The sequence below is a fragment of the Lynx canadensis genome, chromosome B4 (assembly GCF_007474595.2).
Source record: "Lynx canadensis isolate LIC74 chromosome B4, mLynCan4.pri.v2, whole genome shotgun sequence".
Classification (NCBI taxonomy): Eukaryota; Metazoa; Chordata; class Mammalia; order Carnivora; family Felidae; genus Lynx; species Lynx canadensis.
This window is the reverse complement of record NC_044309.1, coordinates 28,471,511-28,499,096: the sequence shown is the minus strand read 5'-3', so window position 1 is coordinate 28,499,096 and position 27,586 is coordinate 28,471,511. Positions and strand designations below refer to the sequence as shown.

General features: G+C 36.6%; 1 protein-coding gene across 2 annotated transcripts in view; it reads right to left on the bottom strand.

Annotated features, from left to right (window-relative positions):
* Positions 1 to 8,056: 8,056 nt before the first annotated feature.
* The window catches only part of ZEB1 (zinc finger E-box binding homeobox 1), a 199,395-nt gene continuing 179,865 nt past the window's right edge, over positions 8,057 to 27,586 (bottom strand). For both annotated transcript variants that reach the window (XM_030321199.2, XM_030321198.1), the window contains exons 5-9: positions 25,224 to 25,426; positions 21,102 to 21,207; positions 13,289 to 15,096; positions 10,690 to 10,870; positions 8,057 to 10,576 (exon numbers count right to left, since the gene is read on the bottom strand). In XM_030321199.2, coding sequence (XP_030177059.1) covers positions 9,981 to 10,576; positions 10,690 to 10,870; positions 13,289 to 15,096; positions 21,102 to 21,207; positions 25,224 to 25,426 — 2,894 coding nt within the window. In that variant the 3' untranslated portion in view covers positions 8,057 to 9,980. The remainder of the gene's footprint in view (positions 10,577 to 10,689; positions 10,871 to 13,288; positions 15,097 to 21,101; positions 21,208 to 25,223; positions 25,427 to 27,586) is intronic.

Genomic DNA, 27,586 nt, shown 5'->3' with positions numbered 1-27,586 from the left:
TTCTCTCTCACTGCAAGTGCCATAACAAATACTGTCTTCAGAAGAGTTTGAAATCGTTCCTACCTTGATTTGAAATAACTAAAACTCAAAATGGTGGTTTAAAATAAAAGTATATTTTAAACTTAAAATGATTCTTTGAGTGAAGAGAGTCAAAAGGTACAAACTTCCAGTTATAAAATAAATGTCATGGAGATGTAATGTACAACATTATGATTATAGTTAATAGTACTGTATTGCATATCTGAAGGTTGCCAAGAGAGTAAATCTTTGTGCGGGTGTATGAATAAACACTTTATTATTTTTCTACAAAATTATTTTTAATTTAATTTAAAATTCCATTGTAGTTAACATTCAGTGTTATATTAGTTTCATGTATACAGTATAGTGATTCAATAATTCCATCCATCACCCGGTGCTCATCACGACAAGTGCACTCCTTAATCCCCATCACTTATTTCCCCCATCTCCCCTCTTCCCTCCCTTCTGGTAACCATCAGTTTGTTAAGAGAGTAAATCTTGAAAGTTCTTATCACAAGAAAAAAAAAGATTCTTTGGGATGACATAATCCAAAGGAACACGTTATATCTGGATTAAAATTTGTTCAATCTTTCCCATTTCCCAGTGTTGAAGATTGATATATTTTCAACTTATAAAATAGCCTTTCATTTAATTTGAGTGAAAAGGTGCTGGTTAGGAAATTTTCCAGTCTGCAACCAGCAGCATTTCCCAAGAGTACAAACTCAGCAGCAATGCATAATGATGCTGTACCTTGATTTATCCAGGAAGTGGTGTGCGCACATTGGCACTTCAGTGTACCTCATGCCATACACCAGCTTTTTGTTTGAAAGATGATATCCACGATTGGTATCTCTTGAAGTGAATAAGCTCCAGGTTTGCTTAAAGGATACAAACTTCAGCTGTGCCAAATATGTGAGTGTAGGCTGCAAATCTGAGCCAAAAATGAGCCAAGAAATTGAGAGGATGTGATTTACGGCTTCTGTTCGAAAGAAGTTGATACCAAATAATTTGCTCGTCCTAATAGGGTTTTAATAGATTCTTTCCCATGACACTTACTGCAAACTAGAACAATAAGCATAACAGAAGCCTTATTATGACTATGGATTTAGTAATGTGACAAACAAATCGCCTTGGTTATAAAACCTGAGATTGCTTCATTTGGTTTTGCAGCATATGGAATTCTTCCTAGCAAACCATTACACATGTAGCATGCCTTTCTAATTAAAACCAATGATTCCCTTTGTCACCATTTATCCCATTGGTTCTGGGTAGAGAAATCTTCACAGCATCATATGTAAAGGCCAAATACCATAGTCTGAAGTGTGACTCCTCCACGACCTCTCCTGGCCCTGCCACCCATCAGGCTCTTATAAGAACCTTGGAGATAAACAGTCTTCATGCTCTTCCCTGAATGAGACTTCTACCTTCCTGCCTCTGTAGTTTATGAAATGCTGCCTGGAAATCCTTGCAATTCTTTTAGAACCAGCTCATATGTTCCACGCCTTTTGGAAACTTTATGTGGTCTACATAATTATGTTTCCCAATCTCAAAACACCAATCTTCTGTCATAAAGACTCTGCTTTTTGGAGTCACAGAAGTAGCATCTTAAATGCTCTGAGAAGTCATACAGTAAACACATCTGTTAATTTTTGTTCAGATCAGCAGGTCCTAAACTTATTTGATCATGGAATTCTCTCCCACCCCAAACCACATTCATTAATATCCCAGAGAGCACACTTTGAGAAACGTCTCCCTGCTATACTGCGTTCCCTCTTCTTACACCCTTATTTATTCATTCATTCAGCCAATATGGTTAAACACAAATAGGCCAAACAGGTAATCAGTGTTGTCCTTTTAAGAAAGATTAATAGGTAGCATGTGAAGATGAATAGTCAAAAGAGAAAATCTACGTATTCAGCGTCTCCTATATGCAGCACATGCTCAAAACACTTGTACACATTTTCTCATTTAATCCCCATGACAGAGTATATTAAGTACATTTTACAAATGAAGAATCTGAGAAGTGATTCCTAACATTCTGAGAGTTAAACATATGTCTATATGACTGGGAGAAACCAAAGGTCTTTCTGTGATAGGGTAAGAGGTTATAGTATTACTTAGCCATCAAAAAGAATAAAATCTTGCCATTTGCAGCAACATGGATGGAGCTAGAGTGTATTATGCTAAGTGAAATAAGGCAGAGAAAGACAAACACCATGATTTCACTCTTATGTGGAATTTATCATATGTGGAATTTAAGAAACAAAACAGATGAACATATGGGAAAGGGGAAAAAGAGAGAGAGAGAGAAACAAGCCATAAGAGACTCTTAGAGAACAAACTGAGGGTTGATGGAGGGAGGTGGATGGGGGATGGGCTAGATGGGTGATGGGTATTAAGGAGGGCACTTGTTGGGATGAGCACTGGATGTTGTATGTAAGTGATGAATCATTTGATTCTATTCCTGAAACCAGTAGTACACTGCATGATAGCCAACTTAAATTTAAGTTAAAAAAAGAAGGAAATATTGAGTTACTGCACAAAGACAATGGCCACACAATCGAAATTTATACTTAGAACACAAAGCCAATGCTTATTACCTGTTGTTTTGATCTTTTAACTAATAAAGGAAATGGAGGTTATTTGAGGTTGACATCAGAAAGGATAAGTTTTACAATTTTTATAAATATACCTGTGTAGCCAACACACAATCATGTTATACTTAGCATATCTGCTTTTAGACTCAGCCATGTGTTTGTTGTTATTTATTGCGGAGTGGTATTCCATTGTGTGAAAATACTACAGTTTGTTACTAATTCAATGTTTTATAGACATTTGGGTTATCGTCAGTGTGGCTATTATGACTAAAACTGCTATGAACATCTTAATACAAGTTTTTGAACATATGTTTTCATTTATCTTGGGTAAATACTAAGGAGGGGATTTCTGGGTATGTTAAGTATGTGTTTAACTTTATAAAACACTGAGAGACTATTTTTAAAAGTGGTTGTTTTATTTTTGTAACATTTTTTTTTTTTTGAAAGAGAGACAGAGCATGAGTGGGGACAGAGAGAGAGAGAGAGAGTGGGAGACACAGAATCTGAAGCAGGCTCCAGGCTCCAAGCTGTCAGCACAGAGCCTGACGCGGGGCTTGAACTCATGAACGGTGAGATCATGACCTGAGCCGAAGTCAGACGCTTAACCGACTGAGCCACCCAGGGACCCCAAAAGTGGTTGTACTTTTAAAAATCACCACCAGCAATGCATGGAAATTCTGGTTGCTCTATATCTTGGTCAACATTCGGTATTACTGATAGTCTTCTATTGGGTGTGTAGTGATAGCACATTGTGGTTTTAATTTGCCTTTCTCTAATCACTAATGATGTTGATCATTGTTTCATGTGCTTATTTCCCATCTGTACACCTTCTCTGGTAGAATTATCTTCTCAAATATTTTGCTCACTTAAAAACTGGGTTGTCTCATTATTGAGTTGTCTAGTTCTTTATATATTCAAAACTTATATACATATATTTTTAAGTTTTGTTGAGATATAACTCACATACCATAAAGATACCCATTTAAAGTATACAATTCCATAATTTTTAGTGTATTCATAGACTTGTGTAAATATCATCACAATCTAATTTAGAACACTTTCATTATCCCAAAAAGAAACCCACACCCACTAGCAGTCACTACCCAATCTCTCCGCACTCCCAAGCCTAGACAACCACTAATTTATTTGCCTATTTTGGACATTTCATATAGTGGAATAACAGAAGATGTAGTTTTTTTGTAACTAGCTTCTTTCATTCGCATGAAGTTTTCAAGGTGCATCCATGTTGTAGCACGCATCAATACTTCACTCCTTTTATTGTCAAGTAATATTTTGTTGTATGGACACACCATGAATTTACCTATTCATCAGTTGATTGACAATAGGGCTGTTTCCAGTTTTTAGCTATTATAAATAATGCTGCTATGAACAATGTATACAGGTTTTTGTGTTGGATGTATGTTTTCATTTCTCTTGAGTATAAAGATACATATTTGCAAATATTTTTTCCCAGTAGGGTTTTCCATTTTGACTTTCTTAAGAGTATCTTTTGGAGAGCAAAAGTTTAAAATTTTTATGAAGTTCAGTTTGTCAATCCTTTTCTTTATGATTTGTTCATCCTTTTTGTATCTTATCTAGGAAATTTTTTCTTAACCCAAGGTCACAAAGAATTTTTCTTCAAGATTTACAACTTAAGCTCTCATATTTATGTCTATATTCCATTTGGAAACAATTTCTGTGTATGGTAGATGAAGATCAAGTCCATTTACCAGCACTACATTTTGAAAAGATGGGTTATCTTGGCATCTTTGGCAACAACCAATTAACTGTAAATGTGTGGATGTTTTCTCAACTCTTAATCCTGTTTTCCTGATAGTCTATTTTCATGCCAATACAACTCTGCATTGACTACTATAGCTTTATAGTAACTCTAGAAATCAGATAGTATAAATCCTCCAACTTTATTCCATTTCAAAATCGTTTTGCCTACTTGAAGTCTTTTGCATGTCAATTTCTACAATTATGTGGATAGGACTTTTACTAAAATCGTACTGATGAGATAAATTTGGGGAAGACTGACAGCATAATGATATTGCAGTTTCCTGATTCATAAATAAGGAACTTTTTTGCATCTTCATTTTCTTTGCATCTTTTCTTTCAGCAATGTTTTATAGTTTTCAGGGCACAGGTTTTGCTTTTTTTGTGTGTGAATTCTGTTAAATTATCCCTAAATATTTCCTTTTTTGATGATACTGTTTTTTAAATTTAAATTTCCATTTTTATCATTATTATGTAGAATATTATTGAGTTTTGTATAACGAGCTTATATCCTATAACCTTGCTTTCATCTTCTCTAGTTGTTTTGTAAATTCTTTGTTTTCCACATAGACAACCAAGCTGTCTGCAAACACAGTTTTACACTTGTTCCCACCTGTGTTGCGTGGCTTTCATTTCTTTTTCTTGTCACGTTGCACTGGGTGTGACCTCTGGGGCAATGTTTAATAAAAGCATGAAGAAGACATTCTTGCCTTGTTCATAATTTTAGGAGAAAGCATTTTTTATAATTGAGTATGACATTAACTATAGGTTTTTTTGTAAGAGACTTTCATCAGGTTTAGGGAATTGCCTTCTGTTCCTAGATTGCTGAGAATTTTTATGACTTGGTGTTGAACTTTGTCAGATGCTTCTATACCTATGAAGATGATTATATGGGCTTTCCTTTTGCTCTGTGAAGATGATGAATTACATTAATTGAATTTTGAATTCAATTCAATCAACCTTGCAATTCTGGGATAAATCCCACTTGGTCATGATTTATTTTCCTATTGATACACTGTTCAAATTGATTTCCTAATATTTTGTTAGAGATTCCTGCATCTATATTCATGAGAGATGTTGGTGTGCAGTTTTTGTGTCCTGTAATTTCTTGGTTTTGGCATCAGGTATATGCTGGCTTCACAGACTAGGTGGGGAGTGTTTTCTTTCTCTCTCTCTCTCTTTTTTTTCCTGGATGGGTTTATGTAGAACTGGTACAATATCGTTTTTCGATGTTCAGTAGAATTCACCAGTGAAGCCATCTGGACACGGAGTCTTGTTTGTGAGCAGATTTTTAACTAGAAATTTAACTTCTTCGACTTTGGACTGTTCAGGCTATTTCTTCCTTAGTGAGCTTTGGTATTTTTGATCTTTCCAGACATGTGTCATTTTCATCATAGTTGTCAAATTCATTGGGATAAAGTTCGTATTTCCTTTTTATCCTTTTACTCTATAGGATCTGCAAGATTATTTTCTCTCTCATTCTTGATATAATTTTGTCTTTTTTTCTTTGATCTGGCTAGAAGTTTATCAATTTTATTAATCCTTTCAAAGAATCTGATTCCGATTTCACTGATTTATTTTCTTTTTCATTGATTCATTATTTTTCTGCTTCCTATGCCGTTTATTTATATCTTTATGCCTCCTTTCTGCTTGGCTTGGGTTTAATTTTATTCATTTCCTAGTTCTTAAGGTAGTTAGATACTTAAGTCCTCTATTCTTTTTAAATATAAGCATTTAATGCTATACGTTTTCTTATAGGTATTGCTTTGCTGCACACTACAAGTTTTGATAAAGTGCATTTTCATTTTTATTTAGTTCATCTTATTTTATAATTGTTAGTTTCTTTTTTTTTTTTTGCTGAGGGGTTACTTGGAAAAGTGTGGTCTGATTTCCAATAATTTGGGGGATTTTCCAGACATATTTCTGTTACAGATTCCTGGTTTAATTTTTTTGTAATCCAAGGAAACATTTTATTTGCAATTCTTTTGAATTGAGAGTTGGTTTATGGCCCATATTATGGCTTCTCTTTATGAATATCCCATGTGCCGTTGGGGGAAAATGTGTGCTCTGCTGTTGAATGGAATGTATTTATCCATGAGAGGAGGGGAGCTTCTGCTGTCTCCTAAGGTTCAAAGTCCATATTGTGATTGTCCTAATGTGCCCTCCCTTTGATCTTAAGAGGAGAAATCTAAGTTTACAATTTCATGTTCTCAAGGCTAATTTTAAGTTTGCACACAGATTTGAAAAATCTCATGCCCCTCCTTTTCTTTTTCATCATGTTTTGAAATGTATATTGGTCTTGCTGACATTTTCTTCTCACAATTTTTAAGGCCAAGTTTGAGTTTAAATGTAGTGTGAACTATTCTTACACAAGATACGACACAGGCTTGTTAAGAACATGGATTTAGAGTCAGATAGGCCTGTGTTTAAATCCTTATTCTGCTACTTAATACATACATATGTGTGTGTGTGTGTGTGTGTGTGTGTGTGTGTGTGTTCATGGGCACATGATTTTTATGTGTATTTTGTAAAAATTAATTTTGATAGTGAAGCACCTGTGCATGGCACAAGTAAACAACATATGGCCCTATTGTTATGTGGTTTGAGAAAATAGTGGGAAGTGTTCACATGTTAATAATGCCTAGATTCCTCTGTTAGCCATTTATCAGTATGCACCAAGCACCGCCTTCTTTGAGCTTCTTATTACAGTGATTGCAGTACAAATGCCTCCTAAGAAGGGCTATTTCTTAATCCTATATGGTCAATTTGTTTATCGGATAGCTGTTTTTAGTGACAAGAAATGAAGCATCATGATGTTAATGAGTACTTAGGAATGCGGGGCCCTGAAAAGGGAAGTGGGTCCTAAAATAGAGTCTCCTCAGATTGGTCATGTCACCCATGCTGGAAGCAGTCATATCCACAGGCCTTGAATGCTTATGTCATGTACCACGAAGGTAAGCATCAGAAAGACACCTAGAAATGAACTCAAATCAGAACAGGTCAGGCAACAGAAAAAGAAGGTACAATTTACTGTTTGTTTACGATGCCAAATGTTTAATGGGACCCGAGTAAGAAAAATACTAAATTTCTGGACTTATTTAATATACATGTTCTTAGATTAGAAGCAAAAGAGTAGTAAAGACATAGCCGAACTCTGTTAACATGCAAATTGTATTTTCACTCAACAGAATTTGTTGTACCTATTAGTGCCAGGCACTCTGCTAGGCATTGGGGATGTGAGAGTGACTCTGGCAGATGCGGTTCCTCTTCCTAGTGGGGAAGGAATATAAATAACCACGAGAGCTATGGCAAGAAAGGTACAAGGGACGAGGAGTGTACAGAGGAAAGGCATCTAAACCCAGGCTTCCCTGCAGTGACCGGAGGGTGAGATGTCATGGGATCAAGAGTGGGGGTGGTGGTGGTTAAGCGTTTCAGGAAGAGGGAGTAACCTCTGAGGAAGCCTTTAGTTGCCAACTCTGACCTTCCCAGAAACACTTAGCCAAAGGGAAACCCACGATTTAGTGGTGAGTGTCTAAAACATTTAGTTTCTTACCCAGATTCAGCCCAAGGTAAATCAAGTGCAGGATGACAGTGTAATACCCCACCTTCACAGAGAGATTTCCAAAGAAAATCTTGATAATAATTAAAAGAACGACAGCAGGTCAGGCTTGTTGATGCATTTTATTGTGAGATGGGGGAGTCTGGTAAAAAACTAGAAAATGACCATGGTGTAACAAGGAACTTAAAAATGAAGAATCAGATTTGTAACTTACATACATGAATACAGGAACAAATTGGCACAAAATGTTAAACATTGTTCCCAACACTGTTTATATAAGGTTATCCTAATTTGGCTTACTAAGGAAATGAGAGTTTTATGGTTAGGCTAATCTCTTAATAAAACTGCAGAGCATCATGCTATTAGTCACACAGTGAATTTCAAAATTTAAGAGTTTTATATTAAAAACTGGGTAAAGGTAAAATGACTTGATTGTAGTTGTAAAACTAATACATTCCCATTTAAATTCTGTTCTACAGTCCAAGGCAAGTATAAATGTTAACATAACACTGTTAAATCAAATCTCAATGCAAGAGAACCAATTGCATCTCTACTTTAAATCTTATCAACTTTCCAAATTTTCATACTAAAATATATTATTGTATTAATACAAACTACAGTATTATACACTACACTGTGTAATAAATAAAGAAATATAAAAATAAGACACATAAATATAAAAGTTTTCTAAAACTAAAAGTACATGTCAGTAAGAAGGGTATTAATACTGCCAGGTTTGAAGACGTACAGTACAAAAATGTTGCACAGATCTATAAACTAAAAGAAATAAAATAATACTGATAGGTAAAAATCAGCTAATGTTGTTAATAAACTGGGTCCATAATAACTAACATTTGGAAACAGTTATGAGCCAAACAATGATGGCATGTCCATGTCTGAAATGCAAGTACATGGATAGAGCAGATTAGAAAATTTCCCTTTCATTTCTGTAGAGAAATTTTGAAAGTCAATTAACACAAAATGGATGCTGAGGAATTAAAGGGTGAAATGTCCCAGTGTTTAGGTTTCTCTGACAAGAGTCAGTGGTTTTAAGTTTTATTTGGAATTTTGATACAACAAACAAATCGACAAATGCTAGTTATTGTAGGCCACACACTGAACGAAGGCGGGTTAGAGCCTTGAAAATACTGATAAATGGCACTTACAGCACACAGGTCTTGCTTAAGGCCAAAGGAGACACAAAGCTTCATATCATATCCTTCATATTTGTCACCACATATTCAAAACACGATTACAGACACTGATTCTGACGACTCTGCTGCCCTTCCCAGCATTAACACTGTTAGTCCCTGCAATCAGAACTCAATGGCAATCTTCTGAACTCCATTTGAAACCACATGAGTAAGAAACTTCAGTTCTTCTATCGGCTGCTTTCTTAAGGCTAACAATACACTTTAAATGATAATACTCCACTATGACATCTAAGTATTAGAAATTACTACCTTCTAGATTGGATTTATAAAAGGTAGCTAGCATGGTTTGGAACTGCATTATACTTCTCTGTGAAGGGAATTCTGTAGTGCAGAAGTTCTCACATTTTAAAAAACATAATAAAATACTGAAGCGGATTTAGCATACGTTTACCAATAAAAAATTATAAAATTTCTCCCAATTGTACAGCTTAAGAATAAACCAACGTAAGAGTGATAATACTGACAAAAATGAAACAATGCCAGATGCTTACCTAATTAATCAGTTTCCTTTAACCTGTTCAATCTTTGCTTTCCGAGTCATTAAAGTTTTCTAATCTGCTTCGTGTTACAAACTTGTTCCTAACTTTGAAAAATGCATGAAAAATTACTAGGTCTGAGATCAGGCACACCCGGATTTTTTTTTGTGTGTTTTTTTTTTTTTTTTTTTGTATTTTGTATTTTTTTAAATTTTTACTTTACACAGTAGTGAACAGAAACCACAGTATACGGGTTACTGTGTTTCCATGAAAAGCATGTATAATATAGAACAAACTTCATTACCAATTAGAATTTATTTTCCTTCTAGAAAAACTATTAGGCTTCATTTGTTTTTTCTTCTGACACCTGCTCACTATTCTCGCTTACTTTTTGTTCTAAGCTGCTTGCTTGATTTACAGCTTCATCATCCTTCATCAGACCTTCAGTTTTTGCCTCTTCTCCCTCATTCTCTGCCTCTTCTCCCTCTTCTTCCTCCATCTCGTCTTCCTCCTCCTCCTCTTCCTCGTCCCCTTGTGGTTTTTCACATTCTTTTTCTTCCTGCAGTTCTTCCATCTCTTTGTCCTCCTCCTCCTCTTCCTCTTTGTCACTATCTTCATCCTCTTCCCTTGTCAAACTCTCTCTCTCATCTGAGTCGGCCTGTGAGGGGGACGCCTGAGCACCAACGTGCTCACTCCTCAGGACTTCCGGTCCCGCCTCTTCCTGCTCGGTGCTATCGCGCTCTTCCGCTTCTCTCTTGCAGTAGGAGTAGCGATGATTCATGTGTTGCGAGTAAGACCCAGAGTGTGAGAAACGCTTGCCACATTTGTCACATTGATAGGGCTTTTCTCCAGAATGCAATCGCATGTGTTCAATCAAATGATGTTTGTGTTTAAATGCCTTTTTACAGATTCCACACTCGTGAGGTCTTTTACCTGCAAAATAAGAACACAGCCATGAAACAATCCTCACAAGGATTTTGGGGGCACTTCAGTTTGGGGAAAGCACTGCAGATTCACTTTTCAAGTCATCAGGTTCATCAACATACCTGTGTGTTCATATTTATGTCTCAATAACGAGCTACTCTTTTGGAATATCTTATCACACAAATCACAAGCATACATTCCATTTTCTGTCTTCCGCATTTTCTTTTTGGGTGGTGTAGAGTCAGAGTCATTCTGATCCTCTACATTTGATACTCCTTCTGAGCTAGTGTCTTGCCTTTCATCCTAAAGGAAGAAAAGAAGATAAAATTTAATTTCTACTTAAAAGATAAACAAGAGACCTATATAAAAGCATAGGTTAAAAGAAACTACTTAATTAAAAAAAATCTTTTTACTTTAGAGCAAGAGTGCATTGCATCTCCCTCACGAGTGGGGGAGAGAGAAGAGGGGGGCGAGAATCCTAAGCAGGCTCCATGCTCAGCCTGGAGCCAGACATGGGGCTAGATTCTATGACCTTGATACACGACCTGCACCAAAAAGCAAGAATTCGAGGTTTAACCAACTAGGCCACCCAGTGCCCCGATTTATACTTTTAATAATTTGACCAAAGCAAGCATACTACTCATCACTGCAGATGGGCTCCAAGGGTGGGGCTAGGTGACAGGTGGGGGTTCATATAGACAAAAGGGAGGTTGGGGGCAATATAGTTACAATGATGACAAAAACAAGTGATCAACTGATGAAAAGAAAGGACACCAAAAAGAAAGAATGTAAAATGCATAGTAACCAAATTTATTTGGTTCCAAATAAATAATACCTTTATGAGAAATTTGCCAAAAATATTAACTTAAGGGTGTGCTACATAATCACTAATTTCCAACTGCATCATTGTTTTCATTCTGGGTTTTACAGAGCAAAAGTTAAGATTCTATTTTTACAAAGTGGTCTTTGAATTGTGTCCTCCAGAATTTCAGAGTTCTATGAACTGACCTCCCTGGTTTTTTTTTTTTTTTTTTTTTGAAAAGAGAGGTCTGCTCTACTACTTTTCTAAGGAACAAGATGAAAAACTGTGCAGGAGAGTCTGCATTTTCAAACAAGAATACTTGCTGGTCAAAATAAATCTGCAGACTTTCAGTGGAATAAAATAATTTCAGCAGTCTCAGGGAGGTACTTTTGTGCAGGATGCTCATGTAGGTAAACAACGATTGGTAGAGGAATTGGGTTCCTCAAGATCCTCTCATCTTTCCTAATGTCTTCCGTTCTATTGTCTCTAAACCCACAAATTTTCTGAAAGTTAAAAGGTTTTTACAACATTTCTTCTAGTTCTGCAAGGTGGGAGAGGTGCAGCCATTTGGGTCATTTGTGAGCTGCTGGTTTGCGCTGAAGTAACCTGACTACTTTTATTGCTATTTGATCTGGTCATATGATTAACTGAAAGGTTAGTGGGTCTCCCTTTATTCTTCAAAGGTGTACACAGTGTTTTATACACCAAGAATCTAGGTGAAGTCATTGGTCATGTGAGAATTTTTTTCAAGAGTAATCACAATGGCAGGAAACCCAATCAGTAGCAATATTTAAGGGGGAAAAAAGCAGCAAATACACATTTGAACAGGATATTGTAATTATGTTCATTGCACCTACTTATAGCATGAATTTGGATAAAAGATCAAATTTATCCTGGTATTTGGTTGATTCAATCAGAAATTGATGAAAAAAATTGGGGGGGGGACATCAAGGTTGGTGACCTAGAAAAAGTCTGGACAACGAGCCACACAATAGTCACACAAAATGGTTCTATCTAAAACCACATCATGGATTTTGGGGGGAAAGTAAGGAGGGAAATGTATATATAGATTCACAACAATGCTTCCTCATATATATTAATTATGACTGAATACTGTTTTAGTTCACAGCTCATAAAGTGATCAGCACATTCACTAGATGGGCTCTTTGTATACTTAATTCTTTTTTAATTAAAGCCTTTAACAAACATAGGTGTTAACACATAAAAAGTAATAACTAAGTTCTGCTGGGGTGAAATGTCTATGAATGGCAACATGGTTTCATGTGTTAGTTATCATAAGGCAGAAACCGTTACTAATTTGGGAATATAACTATAAAACCAGGAATCCAATTAGTGAGTATTCCAGTATTTCTTTTCTTCCTTCAAATAGTCAAGTTTTTAGCTGAGAATTCTCATTATCAGAGTAGAATAACAATTAAAACTGTAGTTGATAACTATCCCTTGGATTAGTAAAACACTGAAGACGGGATGCTACAAAAGTTAAAGCAAACATTCATCTATTTCTTTTCAAAAATGATAGTCTGTATCAACCTGCTTGGCTCTACAGAGACTGATTTTTATTAGAAAAATTTCACTGAAGGGGTGCCTGGGTGGCTCAGTCAATTAAGCCGACTCTTGGTTTTGGCTCAGGTCATGATCTCTTAGCTTTGTGGGTTCGAGTCCCACTTCAGGCTCTGTGCTGGCAACGCAGAGCCTGCTTGGGATTTTCTTTCTCACACTCTCTCTGCCCCTCCCCCACTTGCGCGCGCGCGCGTGTGCGTGTGCGCGCGCGCTCTCTCTCTCAAAATAAATAAACTTAAAAAAAAAAGGAAAACTTTTACTGAAATAGGTCAAACTAGCATTTTACCAAACAACTTCAGGATGGGGAGGACTTTTTTTTTTTTTTTTTTTTTGGTTACCTGATTCCCATTTGGCTGGATCACTTTCAAGGGTGGTTCCTGGACTGCAGGGCTGACGGTAGTAGAGTATGTGTAAGCCACCTGGGGAATCAGAATAGTCTGCTTATTGGCAGCTAGTGCTCGCAAGCATGGAACACTGTTCTGGTCAGCAATGGCCACGATTGTGGGTAACTGGGCAGTGACTGTAGGTATAGCAATATTTATGGGGTTGGCACTTGGTGGGATTACATTTACAACTGGTTCTGAGTCTGTAACACAACTGTCCTTTTGTGGCTCCTTTTTTGCACAAGATAAGTTCAAGGGTTCTTCCTGGACAGAATAAACACTGTTCTGGTAAACACTAGTGATAGTTGACCTTTCCAATAATTCTCCCTGTTGCTTTGGTAGTGAAAGATCAAGAGGTTCTACTTGTGGTTCTTCCTGTGCACCTTCCGCTGTGTACAAGTAACCCTGTGTATTTCTGGATGAGGAAAGGTTTAGAGGTGAGGGGGATGATGGACTACTTCTGGAACCATTGATGGCTGATCCCGCTGGTAAAACTGGAGAGTTAGTCATCTTCAGGGGGCTTTGCAGACTTGCTGTGCTGTCTGGGGGTTCATTTGCATTTGTAGATTGAGGCTGCTCATCGTTCTTTGCAGGGATATTGACTTTGCCTGGTTCGGGAGAAGATGGTTCAGAAGACTGCACTGAGATCTGTCCAGCTTGCATCTTTTCAAACCACTTTTTTACTACATCCAGTGGTAGGTTTACTGAATCAGCAATTTTTGAGAGCTCTTCTGCACTCGGTTGTGCATTCAAAGCATAATACGCTTTTAGAAGAGACAAAAGGTTCTTTAAAGGTGGCTGACTGGGAGACAAATTGCCATCTCCACTTGATGAAACAGAGGACTCGGGCTTCTCAGCTTCTGGTGCAGGGAGTGGAGGGGGCTGAGCAGGCTGCTTTAGGTCATAGTGCTTTAATTCTGGAAGTGCATTAATATCTCCTGGACATTCGTCACACAGAAGGCAAGTGCTATCGCTCACTCCTCCTTCAAAGCTTTTGTCCTTCTCAGATTTAACAGTAAGATCTTCGGGTAACTTTTCACTTTTGCAACTGTTTGTGGGGACCGGATTTTCTTTTTTTAAATTCTGAGGAACAACTTGAAGTTGGCTAGGCTGCTCAAGACTGTAGTTAATGATAATTTTGGTTGTTCCATCTTGATCAACCAAAGGAAGACTGATGGCGGAAATAACAGAATGGCCACCTTGCTGTATGGATGAAGCATTGATTGTTTCTTGTTCTTTGGATGCAAGATTGGCTTGATTATTCTCCAAAACTTGCCTTATTACATTACCATCTACTGCCACTTTAAGTACATTCTGAATATCGCTTAAATTGATACTTATGGGAGACACCAAACCAACTGTTGGCAGAACAACAGCTTGCACCACACCCTGAGGAGAACTGGTTGCCTGTAACGGGCCACCACCACTAAAAACCCCATTTTGTAAAGGGGTTGAACAGTTGATTCCTGAAGCAACCACAATGGGTTTGAATTCATAATCCACAGGTTCAGTTTTAATTTGGTTTATAGAAAGTTGCTCTTGAAGGGGTTTATTCTCTATCTTTTGCCTTATCTGTGGTCGTGTGGGACTGCCTGGTGAGGCCGAAAGAGATGGTGAGGAACACTGAGACGTCTTGAGTCCTGTTCTTGGTCGCCCATTCACAGGCATCAAGCTGATACATTTCTTGCTGCTTATGTGTGAGCTATAGGAACCAGAATGGGAAAAACGTTTCTTGCAGTTTGGGCATTCATATGGCTTCTCTCCTAAACAAAATAAATTACATTCACTGCATTATTACACATACATTTTTATGTGTCCACATTTTCCTTTAAGCAAGCAGTATCAATTTAAAAAGAGGTTACTGTGGATCTTGTGATACAATTTTATTTAGAATCGTCATTTGCAGTTCAGAACTGACATAAATGCTATGAAGACTAATAAAACCTTAGTCTGAAGTACATGTGCTAGCCAATCAGGGAATCTTTGCAGCATATGTATGTAATATTTCTGCTAACCTTTAAACCTTCAAATAATTCTCAAATAATTACAGCTGACTCTTGAACAACATGGATTTGAACTGCACAGGTTGACTTACACGTGGAAGGTTTTCAATAAATATAATACAGTACTGTAAATGTATTTTCCTTATGGCTTTCTTAATAACGTTTTCTTTTCTGGAGCTTACTTTATTCTAAGAATACAGTATATAATACATATAACATATAAAATATGTATTAATTGACTATTTATGCTGTTGGTAAGGCTTCTGGTCAAGAGCAGGCTATTAGTAATTAAGTTTTTGGGAAGTCAAAAGTTGTATGTGGATTTCTGACTGCACGGGGCACCAGCACCCATAACCCCTGCATCGTTCAAGGGTCAAACGTACATCTATTCTTTCAAATCATTTTTGTTATCTTATTTCACCTCCCTATGTTATTTTCTCTATTTCACTATACTTAACCATCCATAGGAGAAATTATTAGAAGAAAAGTAAGTAAAATCTCCCATAAGACTTAAGTACCAATATCTATCCTTGACTGTATACATCATACGAATACCTACACTTCCCATATCCACAAGGTTTTAAGGTTTCCTTGAAAAGATCTCAATGGGAAGAAAACTTTAGATATGAGGTACTGCTAGGAGCGACGGCTTATTAAACTAGGAGGTATGTACTCCTGGAGACATAAGGCAATGTTCTAATGGGTACGCAAAACTTTCTTATAGTTTCAATTTTAGTGACAGCAGTTATGGTAATTTAAAACATTGCAATATTAAAACACAGATTACACTATGGAGAATAATAAAACATTTGTGTGAATTGTTAGGAATATAACCACAATGTCAAAGAAGCACCTTGCTTGTACAGGCCTTCATCAAGTTGCTTCCCTAGACCTTTGGGGGTACAAGGCATTTATTCTTCTTGGCTGTTAGGGATACTTTGGTAGAAAAATTTGAAAAGCATGAAGCCAAATGGAATATTTTCATACAAACCTAATTTTCACTTTAATTTTAATTTATAGTTCATTAATTTGTAATTTATAGTTTTCAGACTGTGAGTCTCAATAAGGTGGGAACCTGAGTCTTCTGTGCCATTTATCCTTTGTGTAGGTCACAAAAATGCTCACTAAACCTTTTTGAGATGAATGAATGGCTAATTGCAGAATTATGAAATACGGTGATGCTAATTTATCTACTCAGTATCAAAATAAAGCTCTTTCTTTCCTCTGTTCTTTTTAAGAATTAAAATGGAAGCAGTGGGAAAGTCGGTGTAAACTCTTCTAACAATGTAATTTCAGTGCAAAGTTTTTAAAAAGTGACTTATATTTTCTCAAAGTATAATTACTTGAAGAATCAGATATTAGAACTGGAAGTGATCTAAGAGGCCCTCTTATTCGGTAAAAGAGTTCATTTTATATCCTTGCAATAAAAAATTCATTTTATATCATCCTTGACTTTGGCTAGTCTCCTGCTTAAGCTCCTTTATTAAAAGAAAGTTATTACCTGCTGGACAGCTCTATGAAAGATGGTCTAGTCTGGTTCTGCTGAGGATCATGAATTTGGGTTCAAAACCTGGCTCTGTCACTTACTATTCTCTAAATCTTTCCAAACTTCAGTGTTTTGGTGTGTAAATAAATGTAGATACATCCTCAATGGACTGTTATAGCAGTTACATGACATAATATAACAAAACTTTTTGTGTGGTCTTAATACATGTTAGTTATTCTTTTAAAAAGTAACTCTGGGGAGCCTGGGTGGCTCAGTTGGTTAAGTGTCTGACTTCGGCTCAGGTCATGATCTTGCAGTCCGTGAGTTCAAGCCCCACGTCAGGCTTTGTGCTGACAGCTCAGAGCCTGGAGCCTGCTTTGGATTCTGTGTCTCCCTCTCTCTCTTCCCCTCCCCAGCTCACACTCTGTTCTCTGTCTCTGTGTTTCTCTCAAAAATAAACATAAAAAAATTAAAAAAAAAAAGGTAATTCTACTGAGAGCTAGGTTGAGTACTAAGCCAGATTTCCCTTGTTATAACAGCCTACTTTCCTGCCCACTGATGCCACACAGAACAAGTCTAACTTTTCTTCTGAAATCCAGATTTTCAAACTGATGATGAGCTGTCATCTGCATCCTTAAACTTCCTTTGTGTGGATTAAATATACCGCGGTCCTTCAAAGACTCCTCATAGGACATGGGTTTTAGAACCCTTACCCACTTGTTAACTCATCTCTGGAAATTCTCCAATTTATCAATATCGTTCCAAAGGGATGCCTGAAATATGATTCAATACTCAAAATGTATCAGGAAAATTTCCAGTGGGGGTAAAATGAGGGATATGTTTTAGTATATCTCCATTTTAACATTTTAAATTATTGGATAACATTTTAAATTATTGGTAACATTTTTAGATAAGCTATATGCTTGCTCTCTTGCTAGAGACACTCAAAACATAGGAATCTATAATATAGATTATTTTTATCTTTACAAACAGGGAGACAGAGGAGCACAGTGGCTAAGGCAACCGCTTTGGAGTCAGGATACCTACAGTGGGGCTCCGGCTTTGCCATGAAGAGGCTGAGTGACTTTGGATAGGTTAATTAAGCTCTCTGAACCTCCATGTTCTCATCAGTAAAAAAGGAGGAAATAATAGCATCTATCTCATAAGGGCGTGGTGAGGACTGTATGCATTTATGTACCCAAATAACTAGAATGTGGCTGTAAATAGTTAAGTATTCAATAAATACTAGTTATCATTATTATTGTCGGGAGTTACCTGATATTGTATCATCACCAGAACAAACGTTGTAAAGCCAAATCCACTATGTTTGTTGGAAAACCTCTTGTTTCTAATTTCCTAGCTTTACGGTTTATAGCTAAAGTATATCACCTAATTCATCTGTCCTGCAACTGTTAAACCCTGGAGGTGGCATCAGGAAGTTGTGCTGTGAAAAGTCAGATGTCCCATGAATACTGATTTCTTTTTTGTAATGGCGGAAGTGGGTGTTTGGTTGCATCTGATGTAAAAATTTTCCAGGCTAAAGGTCTAGGGCTATCGAAAAAACCTAAATTATTTTCTGGAGAGGATCACGGGCTGGGAGCAGGAGCTCTTTTGCCTCACCTCTGAGTGGAGGGGAGGTGATCTGCCCCTCATCATAGCTCAGCTCCCACAGGCAGAGTTCAGATGATGGGCAACACACATGACTCTGCAGAGGGCTCATTTTAATGGTATCAGAAGAGAGCAACAATTCTGGTAAATTTAGGGAGTATAATTTGAAGGCCCTGATTAAAAACACAGCTGAGAACAAAATTACAGAGGTTTCTTTAAGGCTATGAAGCTCATCCATTGCTAGATACTCTAAACAGTGCTTTCAAAACTATCTGTGGTGAAGGGTGGGTTTTTTTTCTTCATTTTTTTTCATTTTAAATTTCCAATCTAATATCAGATTGATATTGTATCAAATATAATAAAATTGTCACAGCGTTTTCTTTGTACAATAGTTTCTGAATGCTTGCTCTCAATTTCTGTAATTTGCCTTTGCAAGACCCAGTCACCACATGTTTACAGATTGGTACCAGTCCCGGGAGGACATTGAATAGCCCCACTTGGCTACCTTCCCTTGGAATAAACCAGACCATCAGAAAGCTGTACACTCGAATTGTATCCAAGTGGCTGCCCTGGAGACATGCTTTTCCTGAACTGCATTTTGGTGAAATATCACTGGCCTCCTATTGGACAGTCTTGTTTTAAAAAGAAAACCCTATCAAATTCTCTGCTGTATTATTTTGAGGATATTTGGGGGAAATGACATAAAACGTATTTTGTCCTTTCCTGTTTATGATGCTCCAAGGAACAGCTTTCCCTATGGACTTACTTAGTAGCAGCAAGAGTGATGCTTTTTCTAGTCACTGATTCCTTTTACTTATGGACTGTCTGGGTCTCAGTTACTGACGTAGTTTTCTTATTTCCCAAACCTTAAGAGTCTGATGTGTGGTCCACCTTCAGCACGTGCGTGGCATTTCGTGGTGTTCATTTGTTTTCATGCTTACTTCATGCTTGTGCTACTTTCTTTACTTTACTTTCCTAATATATTTTTATAAATTAAAATTTCCTGCTGTATTAAAGGCATACAAGCCTCATACTAAGACAGGTATAAATACGTAAGGAATGGACTGCGCACAGCACAGAGGGTGCACTGTGAGCCATGACGCGGCCTGAATTTTCACTAGCTACTTCAGCTGCAGCAGCAGCGCACTGCTAACAAGCTTATCGGAAGCTCTTGACCATCCAGACTCCTAACATTTTTCCAGTACAGACAGTAGTAGCTCCCCACTTTCTACTTGATCAAGACTGCTTTTTGAAGGTCAATGCAGAGTTTTGTGATTAAATATCAACTTCCTGTTTCTAGCCCTGCAATTTTAATCTTTGGTGTGACCCATGCTTCCCAATTTTGTATCATCTGCAGGTTCTATGTAAGTGCATCCTCCTATGTAAGTGCAACAGGACCATGTGACATTCATTTTGTACGTGAATCTTACTCTAAATTTTACTCTTTCCTTCCTTTACCCCCAATCTCAAAATTTAAGAAAACTCTCTTGAATTAGCTATATCTCTATCAACAACTTCAAATCATCTGTGGTAAGAAAATAATAGGTCATTGAAAATGTATTCTTGATGGGAATTTTTCAATTGCCCGCGAGCTTCTCTATGAAATAGGATCTTGTGGCAACTGCAAAAGACAACAACCTCTAATTTCCAGAAATATGAAAGTGTGAAAATATTTAAATGTCTATGCAACAATCTTGGTTTCAACAAAAGTGGTAACTTTAACATTATTTAGCCCTCAATGAGCAAGACAGTAAAACTTCTAGAAATGCAGTTCCAAAATAAAACACAGATATCACCAATCACCCCTCACAGGGCCACCCGCTGTACTTTTTTTGTAGGATATCTGTAAGATGTAAATGTCAATTCAATAATTTCCACGAAATAAGCCATGTGCAGACATTCATAATTTCTCGTTAATTAGAAAACAGTTCTTTTTCACTAAAACTATTTAAATCTAAAATAACATATCAAAATTAGTCAGGAGATGAACAGATTTCATAGTGCCACGTGGGACGCTACCAAGTTTTCTTTATAGCTTTTGTTGAAGTGGCGCCATTAAAGAAATGCAAATACAGTTCTTTATGTTTAGAAGTTTCTAAAACAGACATATTTTTATCATGTAGTATCATTTTATAAGTAACAATTTAGAAAGTGATATGGAATAGAAAGGTGAAATGATAGGTGAACACATTTTTCTTTTCAATTCTCAGTGCTGCCTTGTCTGGCTAGCTCCGCATCACCCCACACACCATTTTCTATCTGGAGTTTCCACTTCTACTTCTCTCATGTTAAGAATGTCTCCATCTTACTTTCTTGTGCAAACTGTGACTTGTGAATCTTCTTTGTCCTTCCCTAGCTAACTGTGCAAAAGAGGCAATGAAATTAACATCCATCAGAAAGCTAAAGGAGGCTGTTCTTCTTGTTAGAACATGCTATATTCTGATTAGGAAATTTGGAGTATGTCATATTACATTAGCTTAACGTGCTTCAGTTAGAGATTAAGACTCCAAAAATGTCACTTATAAATAGAAAATTTCTCCAGATAAGTCTTTACCCTAAAAGAAAAAGCAAGATGCTCCTGATCATGTGTCTAGACCACATGTTATGACAGATTTCTTTATTACCACATATGCTATAATATTCAAGATGTAGAAAGAAAACAAATATTTACCACTGTGGATTCTTAAGTGCTCTTTTAGATGATGTTTGTATTTGAAAGCTTTTCCACATTCAGTGCACTTGAATTTACGATTACCCCCAGACTGTGTCACATGTCTCTGTAAGAAAGAATTGATAGTTTAATTATAAGGCAAAAAAGCTTTGGACATAAAAGAACGGCCAATCCTTTAAAAGTATTATTCTGGTGAATTCTGCTTCTCAAAGGCCTCAAACTGAGGCAGTCATGAAAATTTAACACTTGGAATATTACCAAACGAAGTGCGATAATGGGAACAGAATTCTGACACAGAGAAAAATCTCCACTTGCTCATTTAGAGTATTAGAATCATACTTTATTGAGTAATACAGTATTTAGCACAAATAAGATAATATATTTTACTAGGAACTAGAGCTTATCTTTTCTGCAGGCCAGACTTTTTCAAGTAGTTTATCCTCTTGGACGCTTGATATTTCCAAAATGTACTTTCATCTGATGATTTAAAAATACTTCCATCTTTTCATCCAGATATGGATTATAGTAGCTTTCTGTCTGGTTGATCAAATTTCCACTATATATTTCAAATATATTCTGCACTTTTAGATTTTTTTCCCCCAGGTCCCATTACTTTATTTATTTACTTTTATTGATCCATCATTAAATTTATTTATGATTTAAATTAAGTAAGTTTTTCAGTGGAGTATAGCTGACACACAATGTTACATTAGTTTCAGCACACAACACAGTGATTCAACAACTCCATGTGTTACGCTGTGCTCACCACGAGAGTCCACCATCTATCACCACACAACACTATTACAATACCATTGACTATATTCTCTATGCTGTACCTTTCATCCCCATGCCTGGTTCATTCCATAACTGAAAGTCTGTGTCTCCCACTCCCCTTCACCCATTGTGCTTGTCCCCCACCCTCCCCTTTGGCAACCACCAGTATGTTCTCTGTGTTTGAGTCTGTTTCTGCATTTTTTGTTCGTTAATCATACAAAAGTGCTGCTTGAATTGAATTGTATCATAAACCTCATAAACCACAAATTGCTCATAAATCTCCAAAGGCTCCCCATTAACACCTGAATATAGATTCTGAGTCTGTACATTCCAAGTTTATAGCTCCTCAGTTTCCAGGCTTATTCCACACCAGCTCTCTAGAAGAAGGTCATCCCTCAGTCACTTAGTGAGTTTCGGTGTTGGCACATATACTGCTCTTCTCTATCTCCTTCCTTTGGTTTATACTATTCCTTATTTCTTGGCTATACTTCCCCACAATTATGACTATTAAGATTCTACCCATACTTCAAAAGCTCAAGTCAAGTACTACTTGCTTCACTCTCACCCTCGCTAAAGTCTCCCTTGTGTTTTTCATACAGGAAGGAAAGAGAATAAGTACTTACTAGGTATCAAGTCCTACTTCATCCAAACCCATAGTTGTCACATATGGTGACAACTCCCAACAGTTTATCTCTACACCTCTTAACTCCAGGCTCTCACGGCCAACTGAGTCCTTGATATTGCCAGTTGGAAAGCAATGGGCATGTGAAACCTTACATGATTTACTGAACCCTTAATTTCTGAGAATCAGCTCCTCCTCTGGTGTTTCTTGTTTTTGTAAATGATGCCCTCATTTATTTGATTATTGCTTAGGCTTTGAACTTTAGAGTAATCCTTGATTCCTTGCTTTCTTTTACATTTTACACCCTTACTCAATCCATCAGCAGGCCATCTGAATACACTCTGAATCTAACATTCATCATTATGTCATGTCTGTCACCACCAGTGAGTTCAAAGCCACCACCACCTTCGGCCTGGATTATAGCAGTATTCTCCAAATAGTTTCCTTGCTTGTAAATGATCTCCCTGCTTTCATTCTTGTCTCTCTTGATCTACTCTTCACCCAAGAACCACTGTTCCCTTAAAAATAAAAAAATAAAGATAAAACTCAATATCCTTCAAAGGCCTCCTGTCACTCTGTAGAATAAAATCAAAAGTCTCTATCATGGCCTATAGAAGGGGGTACATCATCTGGCCCCTAATGCCTCCCTGGTCTCACCTATCTTTCTCGAGAACCTTTTATTCACACTGGCCTCCTTGCTGTCCTTTGGTGATGCTGGGCAGGCTTCTGTCTCAAGGTCTTTTTATGTTTCCCTTTGTTCCCTTTGACTGGAACACCCCTCCCCCCCGCCCAATCTTTCCATGGCTGGCTCCATCCTTTCATTCAGGTCTTAGTTCAGATGTCCTATTCTCAGAAAGTTCTCCCTATCTTAAAAAAGTAGCAATTTTCTTCACTTTTTATCCTCTTACTCTACCTTATTTTTCTTCATACTATCTGTCCTTACATTTTATATCACCTACTAATATATGCTCCCTATTGTCAGGATCTTTGCTTGTCTTTTTCACTATTGTGCCTTTAACACCTAGAACAGGGCCTGACATGTGACAGAAACACAAATATGCATCTAATGAATAAATTAATAAGACATGGAAATGCTTATTTTTAAGTCATGGTATGATATTCAAAGGCAGCAAGATAGACATTGTACTCAGGTTTGCTGCCCCATAACCTAAATTGTATCCAAGATATCTTGGTAATATTGCCTCACATTACTGGTCCCTGTATTAATCACAGTGCTTTTCTGACCTTCCTCTGACCACACGCTTCATATATAAGACCTATTACGTTTGAACCCATCAGAAATATCACCACAAAATTGGCTTTTATGTTGCTTAGAGATATTATGATTTGTTTCTATAATGGTATCTCTTGCTTTCACCAATAGTTCTACCTGTGCTTTGCAGATCCTTTTCTTTGGCAAGGGCCCTTGGTATAGAGAGGATATGGGGGCAACACTTGCAGTTTGGCTCTGCTCCCCAAAGGCTTGTCTGTCAGGACTCCCAGATGGAAAAGGCATTCTTCTGCATTGTCCCTGATAAGACTTACATAGGGGCAGATGTAGATGGATGGTCTTTGTCTTCAGTAGTTCCTTCCCTGTATCAATTTCTCCCTTCTCTTGGTATTCTCCCCAATTTCAAGTGTTCCTTCAAGGACTTAACCATTAACCTGACTAAGGAAATGTTGGTTCTATACTTCCTGATTGCCATCCTCTCCCCCTTATTTTGTGATTTTGTGAGCATCCTTGCCGAAGTCCTGAGAAGACAGGTTAGTCCTCGATGATTCTGTTTCTGCTGTATTTTTTTGTTTGTTTGTTTAGCCATCATCTTAGAAAGGGTCTAATTTGTTCTCTATGAGATATGTGACTTCTATTATGTCCACACAGAGGGCAGAGTTCTCACGCATTCAGGTTTATAGATATTCGTAATCCTTTGATGTAAGAAACTGGACATGTGCCCCAACCACAACACAAAACTTTCAAATATCCTGTGCAGTTGAATATTTGATTTTTACAGTTAGAATTATGTTGATATTAATGTGATTGTGTAGAGTTGACACTTCTCAGGATCTTATAAAAGAAGGATAACTGGCAAAAGTTTCTTAGCCTTTAATCATTAAGTATAGAGCCAACAGTTCAAATGTAATTTATAGAACAGTCTTGGTTTACACATGAAAAACTGAATCAAAGCAACACAGAAGGAGAAGAAACCATATGAAAATGGAGTCTTCAGAATAAAAATGGTTAGAATCTAAACTTTAGGTTCTTAGAGGAAGTCACTTCCCTTACTAGTGTAAACAGAACACAATAACTTAGAGTAAGCAGTCATTGGTTCCCAGAAAAGTGTTTTTATTATTATTTGCTTTCCTTCTTAATTGGCTAGTACTTAGTCATATGGTTTATGAAACCAACATTTATCTTTCCTACACTGAGCATTTCAGTAGAATGCATTTTGAAATCTAGTTCTAAACTTAAGGGAAATATCTGTTATGGTATAAGCAAAACAATTACATTGAGATGAAAGGGATCTTATCTAAAAAAGAAAAGAAACTTACTTCTAAAATAATGTTTATACGCGCTTTGTAACTCAGAAATGACAAGATAATTCAAATAATCTCTTTAATTTGTATAAGGCTGCAGACAAGACACTGTCTAGTACATTCTTTTAAGTATATTGGAACTGTTGCCTTCTGTGGAGGGTTGAGAGTGAACTCTCAGTCATTTCACTTACTTGATCTCTTCCTGATTTATGTGATGTCATGTGACGTTCAAGTTGGGTTCTGTATGCAAAGGTGTAACTGCACAGGGAGCAACTAAAGTTATCTTCATTCTTTTCATGGCGATATTTAATGTGTTCTTTCAGAGAGGTAAAGCGTTTATAGCCTCTATCACAATATGGGCAGGTGAGTAACTGGGAAAATGCATCTGGTGTTCCTGTAAAAGAAAGATCATATATTTCTACTTTAAAACATTCAAAAAATATTACCAAAGGTACCTACCATTGAGTCTCTATGCTACATGCCAGATATTATGCTACCCACTTCATATTGATCCTTAATACAATGATATTCATGTCTATTTAATAAAAGAGAAAACTGGAGGCTCAGAAAGGTAAAATAACTTAAAAGTCACATGGCCAGGAAATGATAAAGTCAGGATTCAAACATGTGCTGTCCGACTTCAAAGTCCCCTACCTTTTTGCTAACCCGAAAATATTCCCTTCTTTTTGTATGGTTAATTAGACAAAGAAAACAAAGGTAAAATCAGAATATAGGTTATATTTGTAAATGTATACATATTAAAGGGGACTTGTACATCATAATAGAATCTTTCTATTGGTAACAATGTCATCATTATTTATTTAATGCTCATTCTTTCAAATTTGGAAATGACACTGTAAAATGATTATCATCAGATAGGAAGTAGTACATAATTAGACTATGTTTCCAAGACACCCCTGCAGTTAGGTGTGGCCATATGACAGAGTTCAGACCAAAATAGCTGTGTACTGGGGGGAAATGAGGAGCAGGAGCCAGATCTAGGCCTGGGCCCCAAGGACCTCCCATGCGTGCTTCTTCATGTTCTTCTCCTTACTGAAATACAATGATACATTTTCTGTGGAATTTTATATGGATAAATATAGAGGATGGTTTCAAAAAATAAAGGCAATATGGGAAAACTGGAGTTCATGGAATGAACCATATTTTTACATATGGAAACATCTAAGCCTAACAATCCTAAAACATGGTACCATTTTGCCAATTAATACTGTTTAACTAAGAGTGGTTTTCCATATTTCTTTCTTTAAAAAGTTTCCTAAATGATAATTTATTGTAAATAGTATTTCTATCTTCATTTTGAATTTCTTATTGAGAAAAGACTATCAAAGAAAATTTCATTACAGTCTCAAAATCCTTCATAAACATATATTACATTTATTGAAATTCATGTCCATATAAATTAAAAGTCTTGCTCAATAACCAGCCTTCAAATAGACTGACCACCTGACCCCACACAGCTTGTTAATTATGTTGAAATACGTATCAAATATATGAATAAAATCAAACAATCAAACCCCTCAAGTTTATGATGGTATCTTTATTATCAGCTTGCAAGGCAACTGGAATCAGAGACCCTTCTGTTGGTGATGTCTCTAAAATGACCTACTTCTGTGAGGATTAGATTAGCCGCATGAAATTGTTTTGGAAATCATGTTATGTTTTGTCTAGTATGAATTTCCTACTTGTACAGACAAACAGGAAATCAGCATTTGGGACATTCCCCTTGCCACAGTACCTAGGCCATAATATTGATGTTAGCTGGTTGCAATGGCAAAAGTCCAAGTCAGCCACTGCAGGTGCTTCATTAATGGCACCAGAACCACAATGTGATTTCCATTACTTAAGCTGCTCATACTCCATAGCGTAATACAGCTGTCTGCTCTCATTATGTTCTATTTTCTTCTCTGCCTTCATCATTAATAAAGAAGATACTAATGATTTTTTAAAATTATAGGTTGCTCATATTTTACCAGCAAGTTATTACTTTCATGAGTCAGGATCTACTGAATTTCTCACACATAGGAGACATGAATTTACTCTTTTAGGTACAAGCATAAAACAGTGAAAAGTAAATCTGCATATTTGACATACTAAGCAAATGACAGAATGAACAGGCTTGATAGTTAAATAAAAACTTTTGTTTGTAGTTTTGAAAAATACTGGAGATATATATATATATATATATATATATATATATATATATATATTTAATATCACTTGTTAGCAATGCAGGCTTGTCATGTAAGGAAGAAAATTTTCTTCTTAGAATTCTTATAATAAACTTAAGGTAGCAATTCAAGACAACTAAAAAATCCAACCTAGGTCTATTTTTTTGAATAATTACCTTATGTATCTGTGACTAAGAATATGTTTATTTAAAAAAGATTTAATTTTTGTATCCTAAACTTCCCTTGCTAGGTAGCGAACACTTCAGACAGAGTAGTACTTGATATAAAACACTTTGAAAAATCTTCTTCATTTGCGCCCCAATGATTCAGAATTTGTGATACTTCAACCTGCTGGAGCAAAGTTT